General features: G+C 38.3%; 1 protein-coding gene across 14 annotated transcripts in view; it reads right to left on the bottom strand.

The window, feature by feature from the left end:
• Nucleotides 1-25025, bottom strand: part of Grm7 (glutamate receptor, metabotropic 7) — a 921882-nt gene that overhangs the window by 351877 nt on the left and 544980 nt on the right. For all 14 annotated transcript variants that reach the window (XR_003956139.1, XR_003956140.1, XR_003956142.1 and 11 more), the window contains exon 5: nucleotides 7471-7611. Coding sequence is in view for 8 of the 14 variants with exons in the window: in XM_006505296.2 (XP_006505359.1) it covers nucleotides 7471-7611 (141 nt within the window). In the remaining 6 variants the exon portion in view is untranslated. The remainder of the gene's footprint in view (nucleotides 1-7470; nucleotides 7612-25025) is intronic.

The raw sequence follows: 25025 nt of genomic DNA, 5'->3' as shown, positions 1-25025 counted from the left end.
AGAAGACAAATGCCAGCCCAGGCTACCCAGGCACACTCTCAATTACCATAGATGGAGAAACCAAAATATTTCACAACAAAACCAAATTCACACATTATCTTTCCACAAATCCGGCCCTTAAAAGGATAATAACAGAAAAAAAACAAACAAAAAACAAAAACAAAAACAAAAAAACAAACAATACAAGGACAGAAACCATGCCCTAGAAAAAGCAAGAAAGTAATCCTTCAACAAACCCAAAAGAATACAGCCACAAGAACAGAATACCAACTCTAACAACAAAAATAATATGAAGCAACAATTACTTTTCCTTAATATCTATTAATACCAATGGACTCAATTCCCCAATAAAAAGATATACACTAACAGACTGGCTACACAAACAGGACTCAACATTTTGCTGCTTACAGGAAACCCATCTCAGAGAAAAAGACAGACACTACCTCAGAGTGAAAGGCTGGAAAACAATTTTCCAAGCAAATGTTCTGAAGAAACAAGGTGGAGTAGCCACTCTAATATCTAATAAAATTAACTTCCAACCCAAAGTTATCCAAAAAAGACAAGGAGGGACACTTCATACTCATCAAAGATAAAATCCTCCAAGAGGAACTCTCAATTCTGAATATCTATGCTCCAAATGCAAGGGCAGCCACATTCATTAAAGACACTTTAGTAAAGCTCAAAGCACATATTGCACCTCACACAATAATAGTGGGAGACTTCAACACACCACTTTCATCAATGGACAGATCGTGGAAACAGAAACTAAACAGGGACACAGTGAAACTAACAGAAGTTATGAAACAAATGGACTTAACAGATATCTACAGAACATTTTATCCTAAAACAAAAGGATATATCTTCTTCTCAGCACCTCATGGTGCTGACAATTTCTCCAAAATTGACCATATAATTTGTCACAAAACAGGCCTCAACAGATACAAAAATATTGAAAATCTCCCATGCATCCTATCAGACCACCATGGACTAAGGCTGATCTTCAATAACAACATAAAAATGGAAAGCCAACATTCATGTGGAAACTGAACAACACTCTTCTCCATGATACCTTGGTCAAGGAAGGAATAAAGAAAGAAATTAAAGACCTTTTAGAGTTTAATGAAAATGAAGCCACAACATACCCAAACATATGGGACATAATGAAAGCATTTCTAAGAGAGAAACTCATAGCTCTGAGTGCCTCCAAAAAGAAACTAGAGAGAGCACACACTAGCAGCTTGACAACACACCTAAAAAATCTAGAAAAAAAGGAAGCAAATTGATCCAAGAGGAGTAGACAGCAGGAAATAATCAAACTCAGGGGCGAAATCAACCAAGTGGAAACAAGAAGAACTATTCAAAGAATCAACCAAACAAGGAGCTGGTTCTTTGAGAAAATCAACAAGATAGATAAACCCTTAGCTAGACTCACTTGAGGGCACAGGGACAGCGTCCTAATTAACAAAATCAGAAATGAAAAGGGAGATATAACAACAGATCCTGAAGAAATCCAAAACACCATCAGATCCTTCTACAAAAGGCTATACTCTACAAAACTGGAAAACCTGGATGAAATGGACAAATTTCTAGACAGATACCAGGTACCAAAGTTAAATCAGGATCAAGTTAATGATCTAAACAGTCCCATATCCCCTAAAGAAATAGAAGCAGACATTAATAATCTCCCAACCAAAAAAAGCCCAGGACCAGATGGGTTTAGTGCAGAGTTCAATCAGACTTTCAAAGAAGATCTAATTCCAGTTCTTCACAAACTATTCCACAAAATAGAAGAAGGCACTCTACCCAACTCATTCTATGAAGCCACAATTACTCTGATACCTAAACCACAGAAAGATCCAACAAAGAGAACTTCAGACCAATTTCCCTTATGAATATCAATGCAAAATTACTCAGTAAAATTCTTGCTAACTGAACCCAAGAACACATTAAAACAATCATCCATCCTGACCAAGTAGGTTTTATTCCAGGTATGTATGGATGGTTTAATATACAGAAATCCATCAACATAATCCATTGTATAAACAAACTCAAAGACAAATACCACATGATCTTCTCCTTAGAAGCAGAGAAAGCGTTTGACAAAATGCAACACACATTCATGATAAAAGTCTTGGAAAGATCAGGAATTCAAGGCCCATATCTAAACATGATAAAAGCAGTCTACAGCAAACCAGTAGCCAACATCAAAGTAAATGGTGAGAAGCTGGAAGCAATCCCAATAAAATCAGGGACTAGATAAGGTTGCCCACTTTCTCCCTACCTATTCAACATTGTACTTGAAGTCCTAGCCAGAGCAATTCGACAACAAAAGGAGATCAAGGGGATTTAAATTGGAAAGGAAGAAGTCAAAATATCACTTTTTGCAGATGATATGATAGTATATATAAGTGACCCTAAAAATTCCACCAGAGAACTCCTAAACCTGATAAACAGCTTCGGTGAAGTAGCTGGATATAAAATTAACTCAAACAAGGCAATGGCCTTTTTCTACACAAAGAAAGAAATTATGGAAACAACACCCTTCTCAATAGTCACAAATAATATAAAATTCCTTGGCATGAATGGGGTTATTTGAATTTCTGGAGTCCACCTTCTTGAATTCTTTATATGTATTGGATATTAGTCCCTAATATGGGGACTTTAGTCCCTAATATGGTGGCCTTTTTGTCTTATTGACAGTGTCTTTTGCCTTACAGGAGCTTTGCATCAATTTATGATGTCCCACTTGCCAATTCTCGATCTTACAGCACAAGCCATTGCTGTTCTTTTCAGAAATTTTTCCCCTGTGCTCATATCCTCAAGGCTTTTTCCCACTTTCTCCTCTCTATATATAACTCTATAAGGAAGTGAAAGATCTATATGATAAGAACTTCAAGGCTCTGAAGAAAGAAGTTAAAGAAGATCTCAGAAGATGGAAAGATCTCCCATGCTCATGGATTGGCAGGATCAACATTGTAAAAATGGCTATCTTGCCAAAAGCAATCTACAGATTCGATGCAATCCCCATCAAAATTCTAACTCAATTTCGACGAAATAGAAAGAGCAATCTGAAAATTCATCTGGAATAACAAAAAACCTAGGATAGCAAAAACTCTTCTCAAGGATAAAAGAACCTCTGGTGGAATCACCATGCCTGACCTAAAGCTGTACTACAGAGCAATAGTGATAAAACTGCATGGTACTGGTATAGCAACAGACAAGTAGACCAATGGAACAGAATTGAAGACCCAGAGATGAACCCACACACCTATGGTCACTTGATCTTTGACAAGGGAGCTAAAATCATCCAGTGGAAAAAACCCAGCATTTTCAGCAAATGGTGCTTGCACAACTGGTGGTTATCATGTAGAAGAACGCAAATTGATCCATTCCTATCTCCTTGTACTAAGGTCTAATCTAAGTGGATCAAGGAATGCCACATAAAACCAGAGACACTGAAACTTATAGAGGAGAAAGTGGGGGAAAGCCTCGAGGATATTGGCACAGGGGAAAAATTCCTGAATAGAACAGCAATGGCTTGTGCTGTAAGATTGAGAATTGACAAATGGGACATCATAAATTGATGCAAAGCTCCTGTAAGGCAAAAGACACAGTCAATAAGACAAAAAGTCCACCAACAGGTTGAGTAAGGATCTTTACCTATCCTAAATCAGATAGGGGACTAATATCCAATATATATAAAGAACTCAAGAAGGTGGACTCCAGAAATTCAAATAAAACCATTAAAAAACGGGACTCAGAGCTAAACAAAGAATTCTCACCTCAGGCTTATTGATTGGCTGAGAAGCACCTGAAAAAATGTTCACCATCCTTAATCATCAGGGAAATACAAATCAAAACAACCCTGAGATTCCATCTCAAACCAATCAGAATGGCTAAGATAAAAAATTCAGGTGACAGCAGATGCTGGTGAGGATGCGTAGAAAGAGGAATACTCCTCCATTGTTGGTGGGATTGCAAGCTTGTACAACCACTCTGAAAATCACTCTGGTGGTTCCTCAGAAAATTGGACATAGTACTACCGGAGGATCCTACAATACCTCTCCTGGGCATATATCCAGAAGATTTTCCAACTGCTAAGAAAGACACATGCTCCACTATGTTCATAGCAGCCTTATTTATAATAGCCAGAAGCTGGAAAGAACCCAAATGTCCCTCAACAGAGGAATGGATACAAAACTGTGGTACATTTACACAATGGGGTACTACTCAGCTATTAAAGAGTGAATTTATGAAATTCCTAGGCAAATGGTTTGACCTGGAGGGCATAATCCTGAGTGAGGTAACCCAATTACAAAAGAACTCAAATGATATGTGCTCACTGATAAGTGGATATTAGCTCAGAAACTTAGAATACCCAAGATATAAGATACAATTTGCTAATCACATGAAACTCAAGAAGAACGAAGACCAAAGTGTGGACACTTTGCCCCTTCTTAGAATTGGGAACAAAATACCCATGGAAGGAATTACAGAGACAAAGTTTGGAGCTGAGATGAAAGGATGGACCAAGAGACTGCCATATCCAGGGATCCATCCCATAATCAGCCTCCAAAAGCTGACACCATTGCATACTCTAGCAAGATTTTGCTGAAAGGACCCTGATATAGCTGTCTCTTGTGAGACTTTGCCAAGGCCTAGCTAACACGGAAGTGGATGCTCACAGTCAGCTATTGGATGGATCACAGGGCCCCCAATGGAGGAGCTAGAGAAAGTATCCAAGGAGCTAAAGGGAACTGCAACCCTATAGGTGGAACAACAATATGAACTAACCAGTACACCCCAGAGCTCCTGTCTCTAGCTGAATATGTATCAAAAGATGGCCTAGCCAGCCATCAATGGAAGGAGAGGCCCATTTTTCATGCAAACTTTATATGCCCCAGTACAGAGGAATGCCAGGGCCAAAATTGGGAGTGGGTGGGTAGGGAAGTGGGGGGCGGGAGGGTATGGGGGACTTTTGGGATTGCATTTGAAAGTAAATGAGGAAAATACCTAATATAAATATTTTTTAAAAAAGAAAAGAGAAAGAATAAATGAAGAGATAACAAGAGGATAGCTTTGGATCACCAGTAATTTAGTAACTGCAACAATGGAATGAGTATGACAGAAAGACACAAACCACATTTTCTATTGCTGATGGTAGTTTGGCCACAGATGATTTCTATAAAGTTCAATTCTCTATGCTAAACACTAAACTGTGGGTGTCCAAAGAGCATCTTCTACTATAGCATGCAAAAAGACAAGTCTTGGCCTTAGATAGAAACAAGTCTAAGTCCCATCTGACAATCCATTCCAACTCCAGCCATTCTTATGGAACATCAGATGTCAGAAACAGTCTGGAAACTGTCATCCATCATCTGCATACTGTTGTACACTTCAGTGTTCCCTGTCTTACAGACAAATTATCCAGATGTCAAACTAATTTCTTCAGTTTCCAGTTGAAAGCTTTGTGTCACCTAGGTCTAGTCAACATTGAATCAATTTTCTTCCTTTTCTCTCCAACAATAGAAAGACTGTGTTTCTGAGAACATTGTGCTGTTATATATCGAAGTCTGAACAGAACATGTGGTTACTCTGACATTCTCGTTAAACCATGATGCTTTCAATGTATGTGTTCTATTGATTTTACAGCAGTGTTTTTATTTCTTTCTCTCTAGCGTACATCTTCTCTTTGAGAGAAAGTAGGCTCTTAAGTATTCTCTAATCCTTCGTGATATCTTAAGTACTTTGTACCATATATCTTACCTAATTAACAGTTACTTAATGAAGAGATTAATAGACAACAGTCAGGTGATTAAAATTTAAGAAATATATTGCAAAGATGAACTAAATAAGATAAACAAAATAAACTAGTATCTAAGGTGTTAACATTTTGTGTGTGTGTGTGTGTGTGTGTGTGTGTGTGTGTGTGTGTGTGTGTGTAAACACCAGAGGACAACCTTGGGCTTCATTCCTCCTTAGAACATGTCCACATTACATTTTGAGACAAAGCCTCACACAGGCCTAGACTTAACCATTAGGACTCAACAATTGGAATGGCTTGTCCATGAACCTCAGGGATTGGACTGTCTTTGCCTCTTTAGTGCTGGAATTTGCTTTCTTGTCACCATAACTATTCATTTTCTTTCGTATGAATTCTGGGAATTGAACTCTGGTCCTCATGGGTATATGGTAAGAACTTCACTGCCTTAGCTTTCCCCCCTGCCCTTGCTCTCAGTATGCTTCATCATATTGCACATTCTCTAGGGTGTTGTGATACCTTAGGGTCACTATCACAAATAGTGAGTGTACTAGAGAGCATAATTAGGCTATGTTGTCTTCTATAGCTATTCAATACTCAAATATCAAACACAAGATTAATTGCAAATAAAGATAAAATTTGATCAAATATAAGGTAGTATTTCCTCTTAGCCGTTACAGTCTTACCTCATTCATTCTCCCTAGATTCGCCATATTCTCCTCAAAGAATCCTTTGTTCCCAATTTTATCAGAGTCAGAGTCACAATAATCCTCTTCCACAGATCTGTACCATGGTTATCTACATCAGTGGCTCTTCTTCACCCATTTTCTCCTTCACCAATTGGCTGTTGTCTAATCCATTTTCCAGATGTTGATGCAAACATCACTCTCTGAAGGAAGTCTTTGGGAAACATTCTGGCCTTCAACACAACTGAAATTCCTCTTGTATATATCCCTGTTACCCTCAGCTCTCACTTTTTACTTTAGATGACAAATTCACTGGAGTAATGTCACTGATCTACTTCCTACTCCTACGCTATATTCTAAGTCTCATGAAAGCAGAGACCCTGACTGCCTGATTCACCCTAAGACCACCAGTGCCTAGAATAGTTCTTAGCAGCAAGATTAATTAATAAATATCTGAAACTGACTAAATGAACTAATGCCTGCTTTCCCCTTTATCTACCACAAATATACTTTTAATTGGGAAGAAATTTACAAGAGAAGTGTATGAGAAGCAGAGAATATTTTGAGCATATTATAAATACCAAATGACTCCTTACTTACACAATATGAAAATAATTAAGAATACTCATTATTATAAATATAAGCATTTTGTTAACAGTTACCATTGGTTCTTGTATGGAATTTTCTTAGGGGATTTTGTTTATGTGAAAATGGCTTCATTATTCTGGATAGAATATGAACCAATATTATCAACACAAGTGTTTGAAGCAATGAGATCTCAAGAATTAGTAAAATTGCCAAGTACAGTGAGATAGATAGACATGCTGAAAAGAATACATTCTTATCTCCAGTTCCCTTGACCTGCAAGAGTTATGCTCCCATTCTTTTTTCTTCTGAACAATCTAGTAAAATTCAATTTACTTTTTCAATTTGTCTCTAGCCAGGCTTCCTTCTGTCAGCATGCAAATGTCTCAGTGTTTTCTATGTAAAGTTGCAGGAGGAAGACAACGGGAATGAAATTACCTGTGCATTTGCGATCCGTGTCTTCTTTTTTGGATCCACTAATTGTCAACTTGCAGTTGAAGTTTTCTTCCCAGTATTCGGCAAACCATACATTTCTCCTGTTGTTTTCAAGTGTCCGGGATGTGAAGTAAGCATCAAATCCTAAAAAGAGTTACACGAGAAGGTCAAAAATCATGGAGATCACTACTGGCATATGGAGAAGGAAAAAAAAGTAACCCGTGATAGGATGTAGGGTAGAAGATTTATTAAGCACACACACACAAACACTATATATATATATATATATATATATATATATATATATATACAAATAAGTATATATGAACACATACATACACATATATTTGGCTAAACTATAGTAAGACCTCTAATTCAATAAGGGAGATATATAAGCTTTATTTTCACTGAAGACCCAAAGAATGATATAAGAAAAAATAGTTTTACATTTCTAGTGAGCTAAATCAGGGATAAATGTCTTCAGTTATGATGATTAATTATACCAGCCTAAGGATGTTGACTCATGTAGGTGACAAATCTCTGGGTATCTCAATGGGAATTGTCTTATTAGATTAGTTGAGGTCGGCAGACCCACCTTAACTGTGGGCTGGACTGTGGTTCAGGGCAGAATAAAGAGAATAAAGCAAGCTGAGTACTAGTATTCATTGCTCTTTGCCTCTGTGGGTATACTATGACCAGATGCCTCCCGAAATCTCTCCTTGAATACATAATGGGCTGTTCTCAACTGTGAGCTCCCATGAACCTTTTCTTCTTTAAATTACTTTGGTCAAGTATTTCATTGTAGCATCAAGTGAATTTACTAATGTTTTTCATCGTCCCTTAGTAACAGGTGTTTCAGTTCTAGCTTGGTAGAAAATAAAGCATAAGTTTAGAAAAAAAATTATAATATGCCAAAAGTTAGCCATTATGGTCTAGTCTTTGTACTTGGCTATTTCAGCTACTCATTAGTGAATAACATTTCAAGGTGTTTTCTTTTGGTTTTGCTAAATCATGGAATTGGTTTCCTGGTCAAAATGGAAATAAATTGATTTTAAAGAGGCCACAAGGAAGTAAGCATGTCACTTCAATGCTACTCTTAGAGCATCTCTATTAGCAAAAGCGTTAGAGCCCAAGTACCACACAATTCTCTGGCTGCTGTTTTTGGATTGGGTACTTTAAATACTGCAATGGAGGCATGAGGTCTCAAGACAATCAAAGTGTAAACAAACAAAAACCAACAAACATCAGGAAAGATCAGACTCAGACTCAGAATATCACAAGGACTAGTCTTGAATGCCAGTGCCATTAATGTCACTACATCACAGCAACCCAGGTATGTCTACACATAGCACTGCTGATCTCCCTTTTGTCTATTTGTAGAAATGAAGATGGCACCATCCCCTTTTGCCAGTCTGCACAGTGCCATCAGTGGTAGAGGAAAGAATCCAGAAACTTAGGAATTTTAAGGCCAAGAATCCTAGGCAAAGATGGACCTACTACCACATACTTAAAATATTCAGCTCTTCCATATGCTGTAAAAGATGTGTCAGTGGTTACAATGACAAAAACAGAAAGCATTTTACATACATTTTCTCTTTAAGTGTCACATTAACTCTGGGCAGCAGCTACAATTCAGAACCACACTTCAAAGTCAGAAACGAAGAACCAGAAGGATCTGATAGCGGGGCGCCTGGTTTCAGACATCGATAACTGTTACATATGCTATAAAGTAGGCTTATATTTTGGTAAGTGTCAGAATCATTTGGTCAGCTGACCAGGGAAATGGAGAGCAGACTAATTATGGGAGGGAGGGGAAAGCTGGGTTTTTATTTTCCTTCTCATTTTCAGATTTTCATACCCATCAAAGGTCTAGAAAAGTCCTATGGAGTTTGCCCTTCTTCACAAAGCATAACAATTTCTCTCTTCTCCTAGAAGATGTCCCAATATGAAAGAATTTATACTACAGGGGAAACTGGTAGTTTAACAATGAGAAGAGAAACCGTTATGTGGTCTGGCAATAGAATGAGGAAAAAATCAACCTGGTACATACTTTTGTGGTCTGATAGTGCTGAGGTGACCCAGGTTAAGAAAACATGTCTTTTCAGACAACCTAAGAGGCAGAGGCAGAGATAAAATGGTATCATCCAAGTAGGCCATTTTTATTGCCTTGCTTTTGCTTGTGCAAGTCAGACTTCCTTGCAGGACCTGACAACTTAGTTCTACCTTTTACCAGCATCATGGAAGAAGATAAATGAATTGTTGTTAGTTCTCTCTACTCATTTCCATTCAGAGAGAAGGAAACTAACCACACACAAGGTCTTCATGGCTTCAAAGAATCCTGTTGCAGCAAGATGCTTACAGTGTCTGACAGTACTCTTAGAACCTCTTTCACTAAGGAGTACTTTGTAGCCCCTTATTGGCATACAACATGCTTCCCACATGGATGAAGGGTAAGGCCTCCTTTTTGCTTAAGTATCCAAGCCCCTACCCATAGTCTATCATTATAATTTCAGCAGCCTGAAGATTCTGCCTATGTACCATTAGAAATAGGGATCATCTTAAAAGATGTTTAGTGACTCAGGTGGGACAGAGAGGTAGGGATATTATCACATATTAGAATAACTAATAACCATTTTTTGCCTACCTGACTCTTTCTTGTGTGTGTGTGTAAAATGAGACTTTCCCACATCTCTATTGAATTTCAGAAGAAACATTATCTGAACATATATGTCTTAGTACAATTAAGACCATTACCAGAGAGTTGAAATATAACCCAAGGCACCAAGTCCCACAGTTTTGATTCAAAGGAAACAGAATCAAAGTTTTATTAAAGGAAAACTATTATTCTTTTATATGAAGCAGATGGAATTCTTAGTGTGAACTTGCTCCTTTTGTTGAACTGATAAATTTAATTTTCTAAATTCCTTTCTGGGCTAGTATGAAGCAGTGTCCCACTGGCATATGTGGAGCACAACTGCTATCATTTGGGAAGTTAATTCTAAAGAAGAGGAAGAAGGAGCAAGGTTGTAATAGGCATTACAAACTGTTCATGGCAGGTTCTCTCCCCTCTGAAATGATGTGATGGCCTCCTGCACCTCCTGAGATTATGGAGTGTTCTCAGCAGAGGCATGATTCATCCTGGGAGTCATGATTAGGAAAAGGTCCTTCTAGCTGAAATGGGAAGGAAGATCTCCCTAAAGGATGCTATGAGAAATGCTATCAGAATGTCATTAGCAGGTCACAGGGTCAAATGAAGCTTTGCCTGCCATCTAAAACATCTGAAATATGCAGCAGCCAAGATTGCTAGGTTTTGAACTCCAGGGAGTGTGTGGCAGGTCAGAGGAACATCCTCATCAGCCCCAGTGGCAAGCAGCACCAGCACTTCTGACTTTATAGCTCAAGGACAAGAGTTCTCTGCAATGCTTCCTATACTGCTTCCAGCTCAAGAAGTCTGCTAGTAGTTAATGAATATGCTCTTCTTCATCACAGTACACAAGATCTCCATGCACAGTACACAGTGCATGAAACCTCCAATAAACAGAAGAAAGGAAAACACAAAAGGGGAATGGGACTATGGCTCAGTGGTAAGGGTAAGACAGAACCACAGCACAAGAAAGTATGAGCTGGGAGGAGAACAATGAAAGTGATGTGGTAGAAAGAGTATTCTGAGAAAGACATTACTGCTTGAATTAGAAGGAAAAAGACACATAATGGAGAAGTGGTACATGGCTATTGTGACATCAGACTTGCTGCTAATGTCTCAACGGGAGGGAAATGACTATATAATAGTAATTACTTTTAAAGAGTTGATTATTTTATGTGTATGGTGCTTTGCCTGAATGTATAGTTGTACACTACATGCATGAGACCAGAAAGGGATGTCAGATCTTTGGGCACTGAATTATAGACATTGTAAGCTTCCACATGAGTTTGACTCTCAGATCCTCTGGAAAATCAGAACACTGATCTGGCATCTCATAAGACAGACATGGAGCATTCTACCATTAAAAATTGCATCTCTCTTCTTTTCAATGAACTGATGCTGAGTCCTGAGCTCTGTCTGAGCTTCACTGCAATGAAAAAGACCAAGCCAAATGCCTTCAATGAATTTGATTAAACCAATGAAAACATAAGGAACTTGGGAAAGCAGCAAGATATAACCAAGAGAAGCCATTACTATTTATATACTCAGATAACAACTCATTATAAGATGGATTACAAACCCAGAGTTTAAACAACTACAAAAGCAAACAAACATAAAATATTGCATCTAAATTCTCATGGTATATTTCCATTTAATCTGACCAATATCAGTATTTTTTTTAGCTTTTTTTTCATTTTTTTATTAGGTATTTAGCTCATTTACATTTCCAATGCTATACCAAAAGTCCCCCATAGCCACCCACCCCCACTCCCCTACCCACCCACTCCCCTTTTTTGGCCCTGGCGTTCCCCTGTACTGGGGCATATAAAGTTTGCGTGTCCAATGGGCCTCTCTTTCCAGTGATGGCCGCCTAGGCCATCTTTTGTTACATATGCAGCTAGAGTCAAGAGCTCCGGGGTACTGGTTAGTTCATAATGTTGTTCCACCTATAGGGTTGCAGATCCCTTTAGCTTCTTGGGTACTTTCTCTAGCTCCTTCATTGGGGGCCATGTGATCCATCCAATAGCCGACTGTGAGCATCCACCTCTATGTTTGCTAGGCCCAGGCATACTCTGACAAGAGACAGCTATATCAGGGTCCTTTCAGCATAATCTTGCTAGTGTATGCAATGGTGTCAGCATTTGGAAGCTGATTATGGGATGGATCCCCGGATATGGCAGTCTCTACATGGTCCATCTTTTTATCTCAGCTCCAAACTTTGTCTCTGTACCTCCTTTCAAGGGTGTTTTGTTCCCACTTCTAAGGAGGGGCATAGTGTCCACACTTCAGTCTTCATTTTTCTTGAGTTTCATGTGTTTAGCAAATTGTATCTTATATCTTGGATATCCTAGGTTTTGGGCTAATATCCACTTATCAGTGAGTACATATTGTGTGAGTTCCTTTGTGAATGTGTTACCTCACTCAGGATGATGCCCTCCAGGTCCATCCATTTGGCTAGGAATTTCATAAATTCATTCTTTTTAATAGCTGAGTAGTACTCCATTGTGTAGATGTACCACATTTTCTGTATCCATTCCTCTGTTGAGGGGCATCTGGGTTCCTTCCAGCTTCTGGCTATTATAAATAAGGCTGCTATGAACATAGTGGAGCATGTGTCCTTCTTACCAGTTGGGGCATCTTCTGGATATATGCCCAGGAGAGGTATTGCTGGATCCTCCGGTAGTACTATATCCAGTTTTCTGAGGAACCGCCAGACTGATTTCCAGAGTGGTTGTACAAGCCTGCAATCCCACCAACAATGGAGGAGTGTTCCTCTTTCTCCACATCCACGCCAGCATCTGCTGTCACCTGAATTTTTGATCTTAGCCATTCTGACTGGTGTGAGGTGGAATCTCAGGGTTGTTTTGATTTGCATTTCCCTGATGATTAAGGATGTTGAACATTTTTTCAGGTGCTTCTCTGCCATTCGGTATTCCTGAGGTGAGAATTCTTTGTTCAGTTCTGAGCCCCATTTTTTAATGGGGTTATTTGATTTTCTGAAGTCCACCTTCTTGAGTTCTCTACATATGTTGGATATTAGTCCCCTATCTGATTTAGGATAGGTAAAGATCCTTTCCCAATCTGTTGGTGGTCTTTTTGTCTTATTGACGGTGTCTTTTGCCTTGCAGAAACTTTGGAGTTTCATTAGGTCCCATTTGTCCATTCTCGATCTTACAGCACAAGCCATTGCTGTTCTGTTCAGGAATTTTTCCCCTGTGCCCATATCTTCAAGGCTTTTCCCCACTTTCTCCTCTATAAGTTTCAGTGTCTCTGGTTTTAAGTGAAGTTCCTTGATCCACTTAGATTTGACCTTAGTACAAGGGGATAAGTATGGATCCATTCGCATTCTTCTACATGATAACAACCAGTTGTGCCAGCACCAATTGTTGAAAATGCTGTCTTTCTTCCACTGGATGGTTTTAGCTCCCTTGTCGAAGATCAAGTGACCATAGGTGTGTGGGTTCATTTCTGGGTCTTCAATTCTATTCCATTGGTCTACTTGTCTGTCTCTATACCAGTACCATGCAGTTTTTATCACAATTGCTCTGTAGTAAAGCTTTAGGTCAGGCATGGTGATTCCACCAGAGGTTCTTTTATCCTTGAGAAGAGTTTTTGCTATCCTAGGTTTTTTGTTATTCCAGATGAATTTGCAAATTGCTCCTTTTGCAAATTCATCTGGAATAACAATATCAGTATTTAATGAGAGTTCAGTTCTTCCCCGTGACAAATCCTTCAAAGATAAGTTGTACCTTATATGAATAACAATGTTAACATTTTCTTTGATAGCTAGACCAGTAGCTTTATAGTTCATATGGAAAAATATCTAAGAGCCATCATATTCTGAGTAAAAAGAGGAGGTAAGTATGATTGCTTGGAGGTGGAAGAGGAGAGATATGCATATCAAAAATCTCATGATAATGCAATTTTAAGTTCCCTAGGAGAAAAGAAGAGAGGATCTGGCACAGAAGAAATGATACCACAAAAAACATGATGAAAGAATCATAGGTAAGCATGGGGAGGTAGAATGGACTTGAAAATAAATGTAGTATTTCACATCCGTAGGAAAACAGAATACTTCTTACAATAATCAAACAATCATCAACTGGTTGGAGGTTAGTGATGTCATCACATCCTATCTCAGGAATTAAATATTTTCTAAACCACTATTTTATTGGGAAACCTAAGGTAGATAATTATGAATGAAAGTCAGTGATTTTGAAACTCTCAGAAGATGCTGCAGTCCTACTTAGAAGAAGGAAGAAAATCTCAGGAAGTACAGGGAGAGAGGGCTCTGGAAGGGAAAGAAAAGGGGGAGGGAAAGCAGGAAGGTTCAGATATGGAAGGAGCTAGGGGGAAAGTACAGAGGGTCAGGAATTTGAAAGGAGGAGAATAGCAATGGGAGAGGAGGAATTGGGGTTAGACACTAGAAAGTCCTAGATGCCAGGGACCCAAGAGGATCCCAGGACCCAACATGGAGGATATTAGCTGAAATACCCAAAAAGGGGAGATAGAACCTGTAGAGACCATATCCAGAGGTTAGGTATGGCCTCCTGTTGAGGGATGGGATCACCCACCCATGTCAAAAATATTAATCTGAAATTATTCCTGTCAAAAGGAAGTGTAGGCACAAAGAGTGGAGCAAAGACTGAAGGAAAGGTATTCCAGAGACTGCCCCATTTAGGTATTCATCCCATTTGCAGACACCAAACCCAGAAACTGTTGCTGATGCTAAGAAGAGCTTGCTGACAGGAGCCTGGTATAGGTGAACCCTGAGAGGCTCTGCCAGAGCCTGACCAACAAAGATATGAAAGTTTGTAGCCAACCATCAGACTAAGCATGGGGACCCCAATGGAGGAGTTAGGGGAAGGACTGAAGGATCTGAAGGGGTTTGCAACCCTATAGGAAGAACAACAATATCAACCAACCAGACCACCCAAAGCTCCCGGGAACTAAACCACCAACCAAAGAGAACACATGGGGATACATGCCTCCAGCTGCATATGTAGCAGAGGACTGCCTTATTGAGCATCACTGTGAGAGATGTTCCTTGGTCTGTGGAGGCTTGATGACCCAGGGTAGGGAAATGCTAGGGCACTGAGACAGAAGTGGGTGGGTGAGTGGGAGAGTACCCTCATAGAGGCAGGGGGAAGGAGAGGATAGGAGGTTGGTGGAGGGGAAACTGGGAAGAGGGACAACATTTGAAATGTCAATAAATAAAATAACCAATAAAAATGAAAAAAAAATAAAGAGGACTGCTAATCATTTGGTTATAAGAACTTACAAGAATAGGGGTCTCTTTCATCTATTCCTCAGGTGCAAAGTGGAGTTTTACTTTCAAGCCTTTCTTCTTGCTTCTGCCCATGTCTGCATATTCCTGTCTTGACTTTTGGGCTTAGAGGTCATCATCTTTACCCTACTCACACCCTGTCTTTCTCATTTGCATTTCTGAAAAAATGTTACTAACATAAATTAAGTTGAGCAAATACAAATCATTTTGGCTGACCTCATGAAATAAGCTAATCAGAGATACACCTAGAAATTCTCTGACTATGTCTACTCATGATATTGGTGGCAAGCTGCCATTATTTTTAAGCAAACAAAAGTTATTGTGATGGAAATTATTCTACAATGAAACAAACAATCCCATGGGAAATGTTTATGAATGAAGCAGAGAAAGTGAGATATACAACATTATTCTAGAAAATACCTTCACTCCTAGCCTCTAGTGAGATGATCATCATTCTTGTTTCTTTTAGCAAAATAGTAATATTTTAATAATACATGCATGGTGAAATTACTGTTTGGCTTACTTCAACTAACACAATGACCTCTGATTCAGTGTCATAAATGACAGAATTTCATTTCTTTACTCTTTGCTTATATATTCATTGATTCTTTACATGAGACAAACACACATAGGAACAGGAGAGAAATGGAGGGAGGGAGGACTATGTATGGGTATATTTTTTTACATTACTGGTAGATTCCATGTTCAGATTTCTTTAAGTATTAAAACTTTGTAGAATGGTTACTCTATAAGAGAAGGTAATTTTGGTTCCTATGCAAATATTTCACAGGTATAATCTATTAATAATTTATGACTGTATATGAAGTGAGCATACTAAATATATTCATGCCATTGCCTTCCATTAGCATAGCAGACATGAATAATTAATCCTGAAAATCAGTGTTTATACTGAGGTCTCTAGCTCCTTTGCAGTTTAAGTCTTTAGGAAGCTAAATTTAATATAAAAATCAATGAGCCATTCTTGGAAGAATTTATGTTTCTAATAAACTGGTGTTACAAACTTACTATTTACAAATGTTATAGTCAAATATGAAATTTAAATTAATAATAATACATTTAAGGTAATTTACCATGCCTAAAGCATCATTTTAAATGCTTTTCTTGGGTGTATTTTTGTGTAATTCCATTTTTTTCCTTAATTCATGAATTTTAGTCTATTAACAACTCTTGAAAAATCATAAGGTGAAACATTTGGTATTTTGTATAGTATACTCTGTTTACATTCTTCATGATATAAGTATGAATGGTGGTAATTACTATCTTTCAGAGACCTAAGAGTAATAAGGTATCCTGCAAAAAATTGTTTATTAATTAGTGGTGTTGGATTGTTCTTATTTGTATTAAAAACACATTTTATTTCCTACAGGATTTCTGGGAAATAAGATGGAGATTTCTACTGGTACACATGCAACTCAAAGCTACACTTGTTTATGCAAATTTGTATTAGTGAATGCCATGTGTCATTATTTCTGACAATAACAAGATTGATTTAAAAGGACTAAAGTAAAACCTTTTTTCATAGAAAGAGATGAACAGGCAGTCTATAATATCCAGGTATTTGTAGTTGGAGAGATAGTTCAATGGTTAAGAGCACATATTGCTCTTGTATGCTAAAATCTCAACACATACAATGGGTGGTACACAACTGCCTAAAACCCCCAACTCCAGGGATGTCTCAATATTCTTTCATCCATGGATTCCTGCCCTTGTGTGCACAAACCTATACAGAGAACTCCCATCACACATGCATAATTAAAATATTAATAATAAAGAATCAGGCATATACCACTATTTATATTTTTCTATGACTGGAACTTGAATATGTCATGTTAGATGCTATTACTTTTCCAATATCCAGAAAGAAAAAAATCTGAAAGTAAAGTTCCAGACTAGAACTTTGCTCAAAAAATGAGCTAGGTGATATTTATTATCAGTGGCAATTACCAAAAGTCTCACAGGGTACCTCTGAAATAAGATCTTGACTTCCAATAAGAGTGGCCTTTAGATATTTAGAGAAATGTTTATGAAGACCCAATGTCTCTGTATGCCTCTCTTAGGACATCCTTTCAACAACCTATAAAGCACAACTTGTCTAGAGTCCTTCTTTTGAGGACTAAATGCCCTAATCTACATGCAGAACATTTGTCTAGAACAGCTGTTCATGTGCCTGGACATACCCTAAGCAATATGTCGCCTGTGTAGAAAATTATTCACCTATGCTTTGACGATAAGCCACATAAACTAAAATGGAGTAACTACTGGTGGTTCAAGGCACCAGCCTTTCACTTTCCAGGTGTTATTGGTACATAAGTGGACTTGACACAGTCTTCTAAATTACACAACGTAAGCCACACAGGCATCTTTTGTACATAGTCTTGGAAGATCTACACAAACTCTTCGAGAAATCCAGAAGACAAAGTCTTCTAATCTGAACATATGATCCTTTATACATATACATGTATTAAAAAGACCACCAAAAGATTGGGAAAGGATCTTTACCTATCCTAAATCAGATAGGGGACTAATATCCAACATATGTAGAGAACTCAAGAAGGTGGACTTCAGAAAATCAAATAACCCCATTAAAAAATGGGGCTCAGAACTGAACAAAGAATTCTCACCTCAGGAATACCGAATGGCAGAGAAGCACCTGAAAAAATGTTCAACATCCTTAATCATCAAAGAAATGCAAATCAAAACAACGCTGAGATTCCACCTCACACCAGTCAGAATGGCTAAGATCAAAAATTCAGGTGACAGCAGATGCTGGCGAGGATGTGGAGGAAGAGGAACACTCCTCCATTGTTGGTGTGATTGCAGGCTTGTACAACCACTCTGGAAATCAGTCTGGCAGTTCCTCAGAAAATTGGACATAGTACTACCGGAGGATCCCGCAATACCTCTCCTGGGCATATATCCAGAAGATGCCCCAACTGGTAAGAAGGACACATGCTCCACTATGTTCATAGCAGCCTTATTTATAATAGCCAGAAGTTGGAAAGAACCCAGATGCCCCTCAACAGAGGAATGGATACAGAAAATGTGGTACATCTACACAATGGAGTACTACTCAGCTATTAAAAAGAATGAACTTATGAAATTCCTAGCCAAATGGATGGACCTGGAGGGCATCATCCTGAGTGAAGTAACACATTCACAAAGGACCTCACACAATATGTACTCACTGATAAGTGGATATTAGCCCAAAACCTAGGATACCCAAGATATAAGATACAATTTGCTAAACACATGAAACTCAAGAAAAATGAAGACTGAAGTGTGGACACTATGCCCCTCCTTAGAAGTGGGAGCAAAACACCCATGGAAGGAGTTACAGAGACAAAGTTTGGAGTTGAGACGAAAGGATGGACCATGTAGAGACTGCCATATCCAGGGATCCACCCCATAATCAGCATCCAAACGCTGACACCATTGCATACACTAGCAAGATTTTATCGAAATGACCCAGATGTAGCTGTCTCTTGTGAGACTATGCCGGGGCCTAGCAAACAAAGAAGTAGATGTTCACAGTCAGCTAATGGATGGATCACATGGCTCCCAATGGAGGAGCTAGAGAAATTACCCAAGGAGCTAAAGGGATCTGCAACCCTATAGGTGGAACAACATTATGAACTAACCAGTACCCCGGAGCTCTTGACTCTAGCTGCATATGTATCAAAAGATGGCCTAGTCGGCCATCACTGGAAAGAGAGGCCCATTGGACACGCAAACTTTATATGCCCCAGTACAGGGGAACGCCAGGGCCAAAAGGGGAGTGGGTGGTTAGGGGAGTGGGGGTGGGTGGGTATGGGGGACTTTTGGTATAGCATTGGAAATGTAAATGAGCTAAATACCTAATAAAAATGGGAAAAAATAAATCATGATAAAAATATCAAGTAGTGGACACAGATGAAGAATATCTGTTATGGTCAAAAGCATTTTGAAGTAGCATTATGGTTAATTCTTATTAAAATGTTATTCACGGTATGAAAATTGGCTACATTTTAATCAGTAATACTTTGGTATTTGGAAAAAAATATATGTTTATTCAAGCCAGATGTCATCTTAATGACCAAGCATTGAATTTTGTGTGTGACAGATTGTGTGAATACTTAAATAATTTTTATGCAAAATCTTTGAACACACTTTTAAAGAATCATATCAAATTCTCATGACTGATTTATCTGTTTAAAATTCTCTAGAAAAAATAAACTAACACGATAATAAATTTTAAATGGAAAATTATTGATCATTTGAGCATGTAGGATTTGCTTATTCTTCCAAGGGATAGAAAAAAAAACACAACACATTGAAAGCCAGAGAATTATTCTACATGGTGGAAGCTACACATTTTATTTTTAATAACCGTACAAGAACCACGTTGCCTGGTTACCATCTTCATTTTGTACTCTGCTCTAAAAATGTCTCAGCAGCTAGAAGTTTTTGCTAAGCTGAACATCTCAACTTATGTAATCAAACATCTATAACAACCCAAGGGGGTTTATCCAAAATTATATTTCATTTTCTTTCTGATCAAAGATGGTTCCACTGCCTAAAAGTTGAGGGAGGAAAACAGTAAAATTTCAAAAGAAGGACATGTCAAAAGAACATACAAAAAGGAATAAGGAACTAGACAGAAAAAGAACACATATTAACACTAGTAACAAATGCATGACCATTTATTGTTATAATTTTTGATATAGGAATATAGGCTATTATCATTGCTCTTAGTGGTTCATTATAACTAGATATAAGCCTTTATTGCTGAAGACCAAACACCGATTTCACACTATAAAAAAAAGTCATTCTTGAACTGACCAGGAAACCCTTTCCCCAATAGATAACATTCTCTATTCTGTTTGTTTGTTTGTTTGTTTGTTTGTTTAATTAGATATTTTCTTTATTTACATTTCAAATGTTATCCCCTTTCTTAGTTTCCCCTCTGAAAATCCACTATCCTCTCACCCCAAACCCTGTTCCCCAACCCACACACTCCTGCTTCCTGCCCCAGGCATTCCCCTATACTTTGGCATAGAACTTTCACAGGACCAAGTGCCTCTCCACTCATTGATGACCGACTAGGCCATCCCCTGCTACATATGCAGCTAGAGACACAAATCCTTCCATGTGTTTTCTCTGATTAGTGGTTTAGTCCCAGGGAGTTCTGCGTTACTGGTTGTTCATATTGTTGTTCCTTTTAGGGGACTGCAAACCCCTTCAGCTCCTTGGGTACTTTCTCTAGCTCTTTCACTGGGGACCCTTTGCTCCTTCTAGTGGATAAATGTGAGCATCCACTTCTGTATTTGCCAGTTACTGGCAGAGCCTCTCAGGAGACAGCTATATCAGGCTGTCAACAGCTCTTATTGCATCTGCCATAGTGTCTGGGTTTGGTGGTTGTTTATGGGATAGATCTCCTGGTGGGACAGTTTCTAGATGGTCATTCCTCCAGTCTCTGCTCTGAACTTTGTCTCTGTAACTCCTTCCATGGGTATTTTGTTCCCCCATCCAAGAAGCAAGGAAGTATCCAGACTTTGGTCTTACTTCTTCTTTAGTTTCATGTGTTTTACAAATTGTATCTTGGGTGTTGTGAACTTCTGGGCTAATACTCACTTATCAGTGAGTGCATAACATTTGTGTTCTTTTGCAATTGGGTTACTTCACTTAGGATGATATCCTCCAGATCTATCCATTTGTCTAAGAATTTAATGAATTCACTGTTTTTAATAGCTGAGTAGAGCTCCATTGTGTAAATGTATCACATTTTCTGTATCCATTTCTCTATTGAGGGATATCTGGGTTCTTTCTAGCTTCTGGCTATTATAAATACGGCTGCTATGAACATAGTGGAGCATGTGTCTTATTACAAGTTGGAACATCTTCTAGGTATATGCCCAGGAGAGGCATTGTTGGATCCTCCAGTAGTACTATGCCCAATTTTCTGGAGTAAAAAGACACTGATGGTCTTCTGCATTACTGGATCCTGCATGATACAATATTGACTCACTAGGCAGATGTACTCACTGTTGCAATAACTGCAAGAGTGTTTATGGGAATAACAAACTGACTTATTTTATTTGATGCCTGTTCCCTGGAAGAGAATTCAATCCTGATTTTGTGTGTTCAAAGTCTATGGCTAAGAAAGTGATACACAGCCTTCCTGCAAAAGATTTCACTAATTGAAACCAATTAAACTTTCTGTTGGAGAACAAAAAGGAATTCCCAGGCTTTTACCTGGTGGAGGAGTACCTATTAGTTGATTGTTGTTGGAGGATGTAGAATCAATTTCATTTGGGAGTATGACTACCAGTAGGTTGGTCATGCACTAGGGATGATATAACACCCATGGCCATATGGGGTTAACTGACTAATTGAACTATTTTTTTTAAAAAGGAGTTGAAGTTAGAAGAGAGAGTATTCCAGGTGAAATGGGGGTTAAATATCAAAACACTTCATATTCATGTATGAAATTTTCAAAGATTGAACATGTTTTAAAAGAAATGAAAAACTGGTTTCTGGACATACACAGGAATGATACTTTTAATATTCATTAAAGTTTCAAACTTCATTCCCACCTAGGGACATTCTCAGTTTTGACCAGAATTCACCGCCCTTTCTCCAGTTTTAAAATCTTGATATAGTGGCAGGTCCTAAAGCCCTCTAGTTTGAATGTTATTATTTTTTAGCATATATTTGGATTACTGACAAAGATATGGTTTTGGGAAACATAAAATAATTCAACAAGTAGATGTCCTTATAAATAAGCATGTCTTCCCTTAAAAGATTTTTATTTCAGGAAGACAATTTGTATCATTTCATTTTTTTCCAACATGAGTTACTCACATATTTTTGAGAAGTGGATATTGCTATGGGTTTTTAAAAAGGTGAACAGTCCTGAACTCATGCCTTTACCATTTTTATCCAAATTATATTTAATAGACATTTTTCTTTCATTGTGTACAGTTTTTGAATGGATGCAGTAGAATGACTGGCATTGAGATGAACACCTGACCCCAACCAAATCCCCTTGACTGGTAAATTGAATTTAGCAGTAAAATATTGAGATCAACCAACATTGCTTGAGTTTTACACTGGAATTCTAAACTTAAGACCAAATTGAAGCTTTATGGCCTTGGAAGAAGACATTTGCTTCAGGTGAGAGGAATAGATCAAATGGATATCAAAGAACAAGAGAGATAGATGGTGCAAAGGATATTGCAGTTTGGGAATTTCGCTAATTTCCAAGACCCTGATGTGTTCTTTGCTCTTGGATCTATAAGATATCCATGTCTTCTTAGAGTAAATCCACCACTCCAATTTGCCTTAGAACATTCACTGCATGCTTGTATTTGAATCTACAGAACTGCAGTTAACACTGATAGAGGTTCAGACACAGATCTTGTGCTCAAGGAGACTACCAAGAAGCAGTTCTATAGAGGCACTGATACATGTATTCATAGGGAGAAACAAATATTTCTTAATTTCATCATGGTGGATCAAATCATGTTGGAGAGCAATGAACTTAAAGATATGGTGTTAAATGAGCAAAAATTCCACTCAGTATTTTTCATTGAGAGTGATCAAACTCAGTGTACAGCCCCTTAGTTCAGAGGAAAATATCCTAGCTTTGCTCTCAACAGAAATATGTTGATAGGGATAATTTGCAATCTGTAATTCAATGAGACATGCAATGGCTTTGGTGTCCAAACTATATGGTAGCATTTAACAATAAGGTCTTGCTTTGGATGTAATATTTCCCACAACAAAATAGGGACAGTATTGTTTTAACTTTAGTCCTATTGACAGCTTTCCTTTCTTCTGTGGAGCGCACAGAGTGCCAGGCAAGAGTTTCTTAACAGGCAAAGACACAGGTACAGGCTGTGTCCATGTCTGGTTACTTCCCAGGTTAGTGTGCAATTATGTAGAGGAAACACATTTCCATTTGAATTGGTGCAGGTGGCTTTGTCACAGAAATTTCAAGTATGTCTTGGATATAATCAGAAAATAGCATGATAGAGTAGTTAATTACGACAGAAATTAATTAAATCAAGAAGCTACATATTCCCTGTCCCAGAGACATTTTCAGTGTTTGTTGGTAGGTAGGGATATACAAATAACCACAATAATGGCCATTCTGACTACTTTATACTGCAAATGTTTTAAATGATTATGCTGGACCTAACGTATAAAAGACAATAGTATAATTTTACCAACTACCTATGAGTTATCTACGATTGCTACTGTTATTTGGGAAATGAGTAAATGCCAGCTTATATAAGAATGATCATCATATTACTCAAGAAGAACATATTTGTAGCACTAGGTGGGGATTCCACATTTGTTGACTGGCATGGTTATACAAAAAACAATTTTTTATTGTTTCATACAATGTTTTCTGTACAATGTAACTACCATGCCTATTCTTAGATAAAGAAATTACAGTTCTATTAGGAATCTTATTTCCACAACCCCAAAGTTTATCACATAGACATTACAGACTGAGTCTGCAAAGATGGCTCCATAGTAAAAAGAACACACTAAGCTTTCAAAATAGCAGAGTTCATCTACATCAAGTTGTTCTCAAGCCCCTGAAACTCCATCTCCAAGAGATTCTATGCCCTATTCTGGGCACTGAAGAACATCTGCACTTATATATGAATATGCCACACAGAGACACACATAATTAAAAACACAAGTCTTTAAAAATGATAGACATAATGTTTTAATTATAGTCTATTTACCGTAAAGCCTATATTAATAATAATTGATTTGTAAAATACTAAATAGGTAAATACTTATTGTAAAGCTAGCAGCCTTGTTTGTGATAGCCAGAAGCTAGAAACAACCCAAATGTCCCATGATAGAAGAATGGATACAGAAAATGTGGTTCATTTACACAATGGAATATCACTCAGCTATAAAGAACAAGAAAATCCTGAGTTTTTCAGGCATTTGGATGACCTAGAAAATATCATCCTGAGTAAGGTAACTCAGACCCAAAAGGGCATTGGGTTGCCATCCCACAGTCAAAACTCTGACCCATAAATGTTCCTGTCTGAAAGAACTGCAGGGATGGAAATGGAGAAAAGCCTGAGGAAAAGGAGTTCCAGCAACAGGTCCAAAGTGGGATCCAACTCAAGGGGAGGCCCCAAGGCCTGACACTATTACTGATGCTATGGAGTGCTCACAAAAAGGGATCTATCATGACTGCCCCCTGAAAGACTCAACAAGCAGCTGAAAAAATCAGATGCAGATATTTGCACCCAACCAATGGACAGAAGCTGCGGAACCCTGTGTTGAATTAGGGAAAAACGGGAAGAAGCAGAAAAGGAGAGTGACCCTGTAGGAGCTCCAGCCATCTCAATTAACCTGAATCCCCAGGATCTTGAAGACACTGGGCCACCAAGCAGGCAGCATACACTGGCTGATATGAAGCTCTGGACACATTTACAGCAGAGGACTGCCAGGTCTGGGTTTAGTCAGAGAAGATGCACTTAACCCTCAGGAGACTGGAGGCTCCAAGGAGTTTAGAGGTTTGGTGGGGTGGAGGTTTTTGGGGGTGGGGACATCCTCATGGAGACAGGAATTTGGGGAGGAGGTATGGAGTGG

Source organism: Mus musculus, chromosome 6, assembly GCF_000001635.26.
Source record: "Mus musculus strain C57BL/6J chromosome 6, GRCm38.p6 C57BL/6J".
Classification (NCBI taxonomy): domain Eukaryota; kingdom Metazoa; phylum Chordata; class Mammalia; order Rodentia; family Muridae; genus Mus; species Mus musculus.
This window is presented reverse-complemented; position numbering and strand designations above follow the sequence as displayed.